General features: G+C 49.5%; 1 protein-coding gene across 1 annotated transcript; it reads right to left on the bottom strand.

The window, feature by feature from the left end:
* Positions 1 to 6,016: 6,016 nt before the first annotated feature.
* On the bottom strand, positions 6,017 to 8,827 carry LOC137361165 (oocyte zinc finger protein XlCOF20-like). Its single transcript, XM_068026099.1, has 3 exons — positions 8,749 to 8,827; positions 7,910 to 8,029; positions 6,017 to 6,099 (listed from the first exon to the last, which is right to left on the bottom strand). Exons 1-3 carry the CDS (start codon positions 8,825 to 8,827, stop codon positions 6,017 to 6,019), a joined length of 282 nt encoding a protein of 93 aa, XP_067882200.1.
* Positions 8,828 to 11,330: the final 2,503 nt, after the last annotated feature.

Raw genomic sequence — 11,330 nt, 5'->3', positions numbered from 1 at the left:
GTAGGATGACTGAGTGAATCTCTGTCCACACTCTGAGCAGATGAAAGTTCTCTGCCCACTGTTAACTCACTGGTTTATCAGCAGGTAGGATGACAGAGTGAATCTCTTTCCCACACTCTGAGCAGGTGAAAGGTCTCTCCCCAGTGTGAAGTCACTGGTGTATCAGCAGTTTGGATGACTGAGTGAATTTCATCCCACAGTCTGAGCAGGTGAATGGTCTCTCCCCAGTGTGAACTCACTGGTGTATCAGCAGGTAGGATGACTGAGTAAATCCTTTCCCACACTATGAGCAGGTGAACGGTCTCTCCCCAGTGTGAACTCAGTGGTGTATCAGCTGGTAGGATGACTGAGTGAATCACTTGCCACACTCGGAGCAGGTGAATGGTCTGTCCCCATTGTTAACTCACTGTTGTATCAGCAGTTATAATGACTGAGTGAATCTCTTCCCACATTCTGAGCAGGTGAACGGTCTCTCCCCATTGTGAACTCACTGTTGCTTCAGCAGGTAGGATGACTGACTGAATCTCCTGCCAGACTCTGAGCAGGTGAATGGTCTCTCCCCAGTGTGAACTCACTGGTGTAACAGCAGGCAGGATGACTGAGTGATTCTTTTCCAACACTCTGAGCAGGTGAATGGTCTCTCCCCAGTGTGAACTCACTGTTGTATCAGAAGGTAGAATGACTGAGTGAATCTCTTCCGACACTCTGAGCAGGTGAACGGTCTCTCCCCAGTGTGAACTCACTGGTATATCAGCAGGTTGGATGACTGAGTGAATCACTTCCCACACTCAGCTGGTGAACGGTCTCTCCCCATTGTCAACTCACTCTTGTATCAGCAGGTAGGATGACTGAGTGAATCACCTACAAGACTCTGAGCAGGTGAATGGTCCCTCCCCAGTGTGAACTACTGGTGTATCAGCAGGTAGGATGACTGAGTGAATCTCTTCCAAACTCTGAAAAGGTGAACGGTCTCTCCCCAGTGATACCTCACTGGTGTATCAGCTGGTAGGATGACTGAGTGAATCTCTTACCCACACTCTGAGCAGGTGAACGTTCTCTCCCCAGTGTTAACTCACTGGTTTATCTGAAGGAAGGATGACTGAGTGAATCTCTTTCCCACTCTCTGTGCAGGTGAAAGGTCTCTCCCCAGTGTGAACTCACTGGTGTATCAGAAGGTAGGATGACTGAGTGAATCTCTTCCGACACTCTGAGCAGGTGAACGGTCTCTCCCCAGTGTGAACTCACTGGTGTATCAACAGGTTGGATGACTGAGTGAATCACTTCCCACACTCTGAGCAGGTGAATGGTCTCTCCCCAGTGTGAACTCACTGTTGTTTCAGCAGGTAGGATGTCTCAGTGCATCTCCTACCAGACTCTGAGCAGGTGAATGGTCTCTCCCCAGTGTAAACTCAATGGTATATCAGCAGGTTGGATGACTGAGTGAATCCTTTCCCACACTCTGAGAGGGGAATGGTCTCTCCCCAGTGTGAACTCACTGGTGTATCAGCAGGGAGGATGACTGATTGAATCCCTTCCCACACTCTGACAAGCAGAACGGTCTCTCCTCAGTGATAACTCACTGGTGTATCAGCTGCTAGGATGACTGAGTGAATCTCTGTCCACACTCAGAGCAGGTGAACGGTCTCTCCCCAGTGTCTACTCATTTGTGTAACAGCAGGTAGGATGACAAAGTGAATCTCTTTCCCACATTCTGAGCAGGTGAAAGGTCTCTCCCGAGTGTGAACTCACTTTTGTATCAGCAGGAAAGATGACTGAGTGAATTTCATTCCACACTCTGAGCAGCTGAATCGTCTCTCCCAAGGGTGAACTCACTGGTGTATCAGAAGGTAGGATGACTGAGTGAATCTCTTCCGACACTCTGAGGAGGTGCACAGTCTCTCCCCAGTGTAAACTCACTGGTATATCAGCAGGTTGGATGACTGAGTGAATCACTTCCCACACTCTGAGCAGGTGAACGGTCTGTCCCCATTGTCAACTCACTGTTGTTTCAGCAGTTAGGATGACTGAGTGATTCTATTCCCACACTCTGCGCAGATGAATGGCCTCTCCCCATAATGAACTCATTGTTGTTTCAGCAGTTAGGATGACTGTCTGAATCTCATCCAGACTCTGAGCAGGTGAATGGTCTCTCCCCATTGTGAACTCACTGGTGTATCAGAAGGTAGGATGACTGAGTGAATCTCTTCCGACACTCTGAGCTGGTGAACGGTCTCTCCCCAGTGTGAACTCACTGGTGTATCAGCAGGTTGGATGTCTGAGTGAATCTCCTACCTGACTCTGCGCAGGTGAATGGTCTCTCCCCATTGTGAACTCACTGTTGTTACAGCAGGTAGGATGTCTGAGTGAATCTCCTATCAGACTCTGAGCAGGTGAATGGTCTCTCCCCAGTGTGGACTCACTGGTGTATCAGCAGGTAGGATGACTGAGTAAATCCTTTCCCACACTCTGAAAGGGGAATGGTCTCTCCCCAGTGTGAACTCACTGGTGAATCAGCAGGTAGGATGACTGAGTGACCCTCTTCCGTGCACTGAGCTGGTGAACAGTCTCTCCCTAATGTGAAATCACTGGTATATCTGCAGGTAGGATGACTGAGTGAATGTCGTCCCACACTATGAGCAGGTGAAAGGTCTCTCACCAGTATGAACTCACATGTGTATCAGCAGGTAGGATGATTGAGTGAATCCCTTCCACACTCTGAAAAGGTGAAAGGTCTCTCCCCAGTGATAACTCACAGGTGTATCAGCTGGTAAGATGACTGAGTGAATCTCTGTCCACACTCAGAGCAGGTGAACTGTCTCTCCCCAGGGTCAACTCACTGGTGTATCAGCAGGAAGGATAACAGAGTGAATCTCTTCCCACACTCTGAGCAGGTGAATGTTCTCTCCCCATTGTGAACTCACTGTTGTATCAGCAGGTAGGATGACTGACAGAATCTCCTACCAGACTCTGAGCAGGTGAATGGTCTCTGCCCAGTCTGAACACACTGGTGGAACTGCAGGCAGGATGACTGAGTGAATCTCTTCCCAAACTATGAGAGAGGAATGGTCTCTCCCCAGTGTGAACTCATTGGGTATCAGCAGGTAGGATGACTGAGTGAATCTCTTCCCACACTATGAGCAGGTGAACGGTCTCTCCCCAGTGTGAACTCACTGGTGTATCAGCAGGTAGGATGACGGAGTGAATCTCTTCCCAAACTATGAGCAGGTGAACGGTCTCTCCCCAGTGTGAACTCACTGGTGTATCAGCAGGTAGGATGACTGAGTGAATCTCTTCCCAAACTATGAGCAGGAGAACGGTCTCTCCCCAGTGTGAACTCACTGGTGTTTCAGCTGGTAGGATGACTGAGTGAATCTCTTCCCACATTCTGAGCAGGTGAACGGTCTCTCCCCATTGTGAACTCACTGTTGTTTCGGCAGTTTGGATGACTGAGTGAACCACTTCCCACACTCAGCTGGTGAACGGTCTCTCCCCATTGTCAACTCACTTTTGTATCAGCAGGTAGGATGACTGAGTGAATCACCTACAAGACTCTGAGCAGGTGAATGGTCCCTCCCCAGTGTGAACAACTGGTGTATCAGCAGGTAGGATGACTGAGTGAATCTCTTCCAAACTCTGAAAAGGTGAACGGTCTCACCCCAGTGATAACTCACTGGTGTATCAGCTGGTAGGATGACTGAGTGAATCTCTTTCCCACACTCCGAGCAGGTGAACGTTCTCTCCCCAGTGTTAACTCACTGGTTTATCTGAAGGAAGGATGACTGAGTGAATCTCTTTCCCACTCTCTGAGCAGGTGAAAGGTCTCTCCCCAGTGTGAACTCTCTGGTGTATCAGCAGTTTGGATGACTGAGTGAATCTCATCCCACAGTCTGAGCAGGTGAATGGTCTCTCCCCAGTGTGAACTCACTGGTGTATCAGAAGGTAGGATGACTGAGTGAATCTCTTCCGACACTCTGAGCAGGTGAACGGTCTGTCCCCATTGTCAACTCACTGGTGTATCAGAAGGTAGGATGACTGAGTGAATCTCTGTCCACACTCAGAGCAGGTGAACTGTCTCTCCCCAGGGTCAACTCACTGGTGTATCAGCAGGAAGGATAACTGAGTGAATCTCTTCCCAGACTCTGAGCAGGTGAATGGTCTCTCCCCAGTCTGAACACACTGGTGGAACAGCAGGCAGGATGACTGAGTGAGTCTCATCCAACACTCTGAGCAGCTGAATGGTCTCTCCCCAGTGTGAACTCACTGGTGTATCAGAAGGTAGGATGACTGAGTGACTCTCTCCCGACATTCAGAGCAGGTGAACGGTCTCTCCCCAGTGTGAACTCACCAGTGTATCAGCATGTTGGATGACTGAGTGAATCTCTTCCCACACTGTGAGCATGTGAACGGTCTCTCCCAATTGTCAACTCACTGTTGTATCAGCTGGTAGGATGACTGAGTGAATCTCTTCCCACACCCTGAGCAGGTGAATGGTCTATCCCCATTGTGAACTCACTCTTGTTTCCGCAGGTATGATGACCGAGTGAATCTCCTACTGACACTGAGCAGGTGAATGGTCTCTCCCCAGTGTGAACTCACTGTTGTTTCAGCTGGTAGGATGTCTGAGTGCATCTCCTACCAGACTGTGAGCAGGTGAATGGTCTCTCCGCAGAGTAAACTCACTGGTATATCAGCAGGTTGGATGACTGAGTGAATCACATCCCACACTCTGAGCAGGTGAACGGTCTGTCCCCATTGTCAACTCACTGTTGCATCAGCAGTTAGGATGACTGAGTGATTCTCTTCCCACACTCTGAGCAGGTGAATGGTCACTCCCCAGTGTAAACTCAATGGTATATCAGCAGGTTGGATGACTGAGTGAATCCTTTCCCACACTCTGAGAGGGGAATGGTCTCTCCCCAGTGTGAACTCACTGGTGTATCAGCAGGGAGGATGACTGATTGAATCTGTTCCCACACTCTGACAAGGTGAACGGTCTCTCCTCAGTGGTAACTCACTGGTGTGTCAGCTGCTAGGATGACTGAGTGAATCTCTGTCCACTCTCAGAGCAGGTGAACGGTCTCTCCCCAGTGTCAACTCATTTGTGTAACAGCAGGTAGGATGACAGAGTGAATCTCTTTCCCACATTCTGAGCAGGTGAAAGGTCTCTCCCCAGTGTGAACTCACTTTTGTATCAGCAGGAAAGATGACTGAGTGAATTTCATTCCACACTCTGAGCAGCTGAATCGTCTCTCCCCAGGGTGAACTCACTGGTGTATCAGAAGGTAGGATGACTGAGTGAATCTCTTCCGACACTCTGAGGAGGTGCACGGTCTCTCCCCAGTGTAAACTCGCTGGTATATCAGCAGGTTGGATGACTGAGTGAATCACTTCCCACACTCTGAGCAGGTGAACGGTCTGTCCCCATTTTCAACTCACTGTTGTTTCAGCAGTTAGGATGACTGAGTGATTCTCTTCCCACACTCTGAGCAGATGAATGGTCTCTCCCCATAATGAACTCATTTTTGTTTCAGCAGGTAGGATGACTGTCTGAATCTCATCCAGACTCTGAGCAGGTGAATGGTCTCTCCCCAGTGTGAACTCACTGGTGTATCAGCAGGTTGGATGTCTGAGTGAATTTCCTACCAGACTCTGCGCAGGTGAATGGTCTCTCTCCATTGTGAACTCACTGTTGTTACAGCAGGTAGGATGTCTGAGTGAATACTTTCCCACACTCTGAAAGGGGAATGGTCTCTCCCCAGTGTGAACTCACTGGTGAATCAGCAGGTAGGATGACTGAGTGACCCTCTTCCGTTCACTGAGCTGGTGAACAGTCTCTCCCTAATGTGAAATCACTGGTATATCAGCAGGTAGGAAGACTGAGTGAATGTCGTCCCAAACTATGAGCAGGTGAAAGGTCTCTCACCAGTATGAACTCACTTGTGTATCAGCAGGTAGGATGATTGAGTGAATCCCTTCCACACTCTGAAAAGGTGAAAGGTCTCTCCCCAGTGATACCTCACAGGTGTATCAGCTGGTAGGATGACTGAGTGCCTCTCTCCCGACATTCAGAGCAGGTGAACGGTCTCTCCCCAGTGTGAACTCACCAGTGTATCAGCATGTTGGATGACTGAGTGAATCTCTTCCCACACTGTGAACAGGTGAACGGTCTCTCCCAATTGTCAACTCACTGTTGCATCAGCAGTTAGGATGACTGAGTGAATCTCTTCCCACACCCTGAGCAGGTGAATGGTCTATCCCCATTGTGAACTCACTCTTGTTTCCGCAGGTATGATGACCGAGTGAATCTCCTACTGACACTGAGCAGGTGAATGGTCTCTCCCCAGTGTGAACTCACTGTTGTTTCAGCAGGTAGGATGTCTGAGTGCATCTCCTACCAGACTGTGAGCAGGTGAATGGTCTCTCCGCAGAGTAAACTCACTGGTATATCAGCAGGTTGGATGACTGAGTGAATCACATCCCACACTCTGAGCAGGTGAACGGTCTGTCCCCATTGTCAACTCACTGTTGCATCAGCAGTTAGGATGACTGAGTGATTCTCTTCCCACACTCTGAGCAGGTGAATGTTCTCTCCCCATTGTGAACTCATTGTTGTTTCAGCAGGTAGGATGACTGAGTGAATCTCTTCCCACACCCTGAGCAGGTGAATGGTCTATCCCCATTGTGAACTCTCTCTTGTTTCAGCATGTATGATGACCGAGTGAATCTCCTACTGACACTGAGCAGGTGAATGGTCTCTCCCCAGTGTGAACTCACTGGTGAATCAGCAGTTAGGATGACTGAATGAACCTCTTCCCGCACACTGAGCAGGTGAACGGTCTCTCCCCAGTGATAACTCACTGGTATATCAGCTGGGAGGATGACTGAGTGAATCTCGTTCCCACACTCTGAGCAGGTGAAAGGTCTCTCCCCATTGTGAACTCACTGTTGTATCAGCAGGTAGGTTGACAGAGTGAATCGCTTCCCACACTCTGCGCAGGTGAATGGTCTCTCCCCAGTGTGAACTCACTGGTGTATTAGCAAGTAGGATGACTGAGTGAATCTCATCCCACACTCTGAGCAGGTGAAGGGTCTCTCCCCTGTGTGAACTCACTGGTGTATCAGCAGGTAGGATGACTGAGTAAATCTCTTCCCAGACTCTGAGTAGGTGAACGGTCTCTCCCCAGTGTGAACTCACTGGTGTATCAGCAGGTAGGATAATTGAGTGATTCCCTTCCCACACTCTGAACAGGTGAAAGGTCTCTCCCCAGTGATAACTCATTGGTGTATCAGCTGGTAGGATAACTGAGTGAATCTCTGTCCACACTCAGTAGGTGAACGGTCTCTCCCCAGTGTCAACCCACTGGTGTATCAGCAGGTAGGATGACAGAGTGAATCTCTTTCCCACACTCTGAGCTGTTGAATGGTCTCTCGCCAGTCTCAACTCACTGTTCTATCAGCAGGTAGGATGACTGAGTGAATCTCTTCCTACACTCTGAGCAGGTGAATGATGTCTCCCCAGTGTGAACTCACTGGTGTAACAGCAGGCAGGATGACTGAGTGAATCTCATGCAACAATCTGAGCAGGTGAAAGGTCTCTCCCCAGTGTGAACTCACAGGTGTATCAGCAGTTTGGATGACTGAGGGAATCTCTTCCCACACTCTGAGCTGTTGAATGGTCTCTCGCCAGTCTCAACTCACTGTTTTATCAGCAGGTAGGATGACTGAGTGAATCTCTTCCTACACTCTGAGCAGGTGAATGATGTCTCCCCAGTGTGAACTCACTGGTGTAACAGCAGGCAGGATGACTGAGTGAATCTCATCCAACAATCTGAGCAGGTGAATGGTCTCTCCCCAGTGTGAACTCACTGGTGCATCCGAAGGTAGGATGACTGAGTGAATCTCTTCCAACTTTCTGAGCAGGTGAACGGTCTCTCCCCAGTGTGAACTTTGTGATGTATCAGCAGGGACAATGACCGAGTTATTCTCCCACGAGACTCTGAGCAGATGAATGGTCTCTCCCCATTGTGAACTCACTCTTGTTACAGCAGGTAGGATGTCTGAGTGAATCTCGTACCAGACTCTGAGCAGGTGAGTGGTCTCTCCCAACTGTGAACTCACTGGTGTATCAGCCGGTAGGATGACAGAGTAAATCCTTTCCCACACTCTCAAAGGGGAATGGTCTCTCCCCAGTGTGAACTCACTGGGGTATCAGCAGCTTGGATGACTGAGTGAACCTCTTCCCGTACACTGAGCTGGTGAACGGTCTCTCCCCAATGTGAAATCACTGGTATATCAGCAGGTAGGATGACTGAGTGAATCTCTTCCCACACTATGAGCCGGTGAACGGTCTCTCCCCAGTATGAACTCACTGGTGTATCAGCAGGTAGGATGATTGAGTGAATCAATTCCACACTCTGAAAAGGTGAACGGTCTCTCCCCAGTGTGAACTCACTGGTGTATCAGCTGGGAGGATGACTGAGTGAATCTCTGTCCACAGTCAGAGCAGGTGAACTGTCTCTCCCCAGTGTCATCTCACTGGTGTATCAGCAGGTTGGATGACAGAGTGAAACTCTTGCCCACACCCTGAGCAGGTGAACGGTCTGTCCCCATTGTCAACTCACAGTTGTATCAGCAGTTAGGATGACTGAGTGAATCTCTTCCCACACTCTGAGCAGGTGAATGGTCTCTCCTAAGTATGAACTCACTGGTGTAACAGCAGGCAGGATGACTGAGTGAATCTCTTCCAACAATCTGAGCAGGTGAATGGTCTCTCCCCAGTGTGAACTGACTGGTGTATCATAAGGTAGGATTTCTGAGTGAATCCCATGCCACACTCTGAACAGGTGAACGGTCTCTTCCAAGTGTGAACTCACTGGTGTATCAGCAGGCAAGATGACAGAGTGAATCTCATCCCACACTCTGAGCAGGTGAATTGTCTCTCCCCAGTGTGAACTCACTGGTGTATCAGAAGGTAGGATGACTGAGTGAATCACTTCCCACACTCTGAGCAGGTCAACGGTCTCTTCCCCATTGTCAACTCACTGTTGTTTCAGTAGGTCGGATGACTGAGTGAATCTCCGACCAGACTCTGAGCAGGTGAATGGTCTCTCCCCAGTGTGAACTCACTGGTGGATCAGAAGGTAGGATGACTGAGTGAATCTCTCCCGACATTCAGAGCAGGTGAACGGTCTCTCCCCAGTGTGAACTCACTGGTGTATCAGCAGGTTGGATGACTGAGTGAATCACTTCCCACACTGTGAGCAGGTGAACGGTCTCTCCCCATTGACAACTCACTGTTGCATCAGCAGGTAGGATGACTGAGTGAATCTCGTCCCACACCCTGAGCAGGTGAATGTTCTCTCCCCATTGTGAACTGACTCTTGTTTCAGCAGGTATGATAACCGAGTGAATCTCCTACTGACACTGAGCAGGTGAATGGTCTCTCCCCAGTGTGAACTCACTGGTGTATCAGCAGGTAGGATGACTTAGTAAATCCTTTCCCTCACTCTGAGCAGGGGAATGGTCTCTCCCCAGTGTGAACTCACTAGTGTATCAGCAGTTAGGATGACTGAGTGAATCCCTTCCCACACTCTGAGCAGGTGAATGGTCTCTACACTGTGTGAATTCACTGGTGTATCAGCAGGTAGGACGACTGAGTGAATCCCTTCCCACACTCTGAACAGGTGAACGGTCTCTCCCCAGTGTGAACTCACTGGTATATCAGCAGGTTGGATGACTGAGTGAATCACTTCCCACACTCTGAGCAGGTGAATGGTCTCTCCCCATTGCGAACTCACTGTTGTTTCAGCAGGTAGGATGACTGAGAAAATCCTTTCCCTCACTCTGAGAGGGGAATGGTCTCTCCCCAGTGTGAACTCACTGGGTATCGGCATGTAGCATGACTGAGTGAATCCCTTCCCACACTATGAGCAGGTGAACGGTCTCTCCCCAGTGTGAACTCACTGGTGTATCAGCAGGTAGGATGACTGAGTAAATCCTTTCCCACACTCTGAGAGGGGAATGGTCTCTCACCAGTGTGAACTCACTGGTGTATCAGCAGGTAGGATGACTGAGTGAATCTCTTCCCAAACTATGTGCAGGTGCACGGTCTCTCCCCAGTGTGAACTCACTGGTGTATCAGCAGGTAGGATGACTGAGTGAATCCCTTCCACACTCTGAAAAGATGAACAGTCTCTCTCCAGAGAAAACTCAGTGGTTTATCAGCTGGTAGGATGACTGACTGAATCTACTGCCAGACTCTGAGCAGGTGAATGGTCTCTCCCCAGTGTGAACTCACTGCTGTAACAGCAGGCAGGATGACTGAGTGATTCTCTTCCAACACACTGAGCAGGTGAATGGTCTCTCCCCAGTGTGAACTCACTGTTGTATCAGAAGGTAGAATGACTGAGTGAATCACTTCCGACACTCTGAGCAAGTGAACGGTCTCTCCCCAGTGTGAACTCACTGGTATATCAGCAGGTTGGATGACTGAGTGAATCACTTCCCACACTCAGCTGGTGAACGGTCTCTCCCCATTGTCAACTCACTTTTGTATCAGCAGGTAGGATGACTGAGTGAATCTCCTACAAGACTCTGAGCAGGTGAATGGTCCCTCCCCAGTGTGAACTACTGGTGTATCAGCAGGTAGGATGACAGAGTAAATCCTTTCCAACACTCTGAAAGGGGAATGGTGTCTCCCCAGTGTGAACTCAGTGGTGTATCAGCTGGTAGGAAGACTGAGTGAACATCTTCCCGTACACTGAGCAGGTGAACGGTCTCTCCCCAGTGTGAACTCACCTGTGTATCAGCAGGTAGGATGACTGAGTGAATCTCTTCCAAACTCTGAAAAGGTGAACGGTCTCTCCCCAGTGATAACTCACTGGTGTATCAGCTGGTAGGATGACTGAGTGAAACTCTTTCCCACACTCTGAGCAGGTGAACGTTCTCTCCCCAGTGTTAACTCACTGGTTTATCTGCAGGTAGGATGACTGAGTGAATCTCTTTCCCACACTCTGAGCAGGTGAAAGGTCTCTCCCCAGTGTGAACTCACTGGTGTATCAGCAGTTTGGATGACTGAGTGAATCTCATCCCACAGTCTGCGTAGGTGAATGGTCTCTCCCCAGTGTGAACTCACTGGTGTATCAGAAGGTAGGATGACTGAGTGAATCTCTTCCGACACTCTGAGCAGGTGAACGGTCTCTCCCCAGTGTGAACTCACTGGTGTATCAGCAGGTTGGATGACTGAGTGAATCACTTCCCACACTCTGAGCAGGTGAATGGTGTCTCCCCAGTGTGAACTCACTGTTGTTTCAGCAGGTAAGTTGTCTGAG

The sequence above is a fragment of the Heterodontus francisci genome, unplaced genomic scaffold, assembly GCF_036365525.1.
Source record: "Heterodontus francisci isolate sHetFra1 unplaced genomic scaffold, sHetFra1.hap1 HAP1_SCAFFOLD_374, whole genome shotgun sequence".
NCBI lineage: Eukaryota > Metazoa > Chordata > Chondrichthyes > Heterodontiformes > Heterodontidae > Heterodontus > Heterodontus francisci.
This window is presented reverse-complemented; position numbering and strand designations above follow the sequence as displayed.

Excerpts from the sequence above, each read along its gene's own strand:
- LOC137361165 (XM_068026099.1), bottom strand. The coding sequence starts at position 8,827 with ATGGGATTCACTCAGAAATCCTACCTTATGATACACCAGTCAGTTCAC. Across the intron at positions 8,030-8,748 it reads ACCATTCACCTGCTCAGATT|TTCACAATGGGGAGAGACCA; the intron begins GTTGGAAGAGAT and ends AACAAGAGTGAG. Across the intron at positions 6,100-7,909 it reads ACCGTTCACCTGCTCAGAAA|TTCACACTGGGGAGAGACCG; the intron begins GTTGGAAGAGAT and ends TACACTGGTGAG.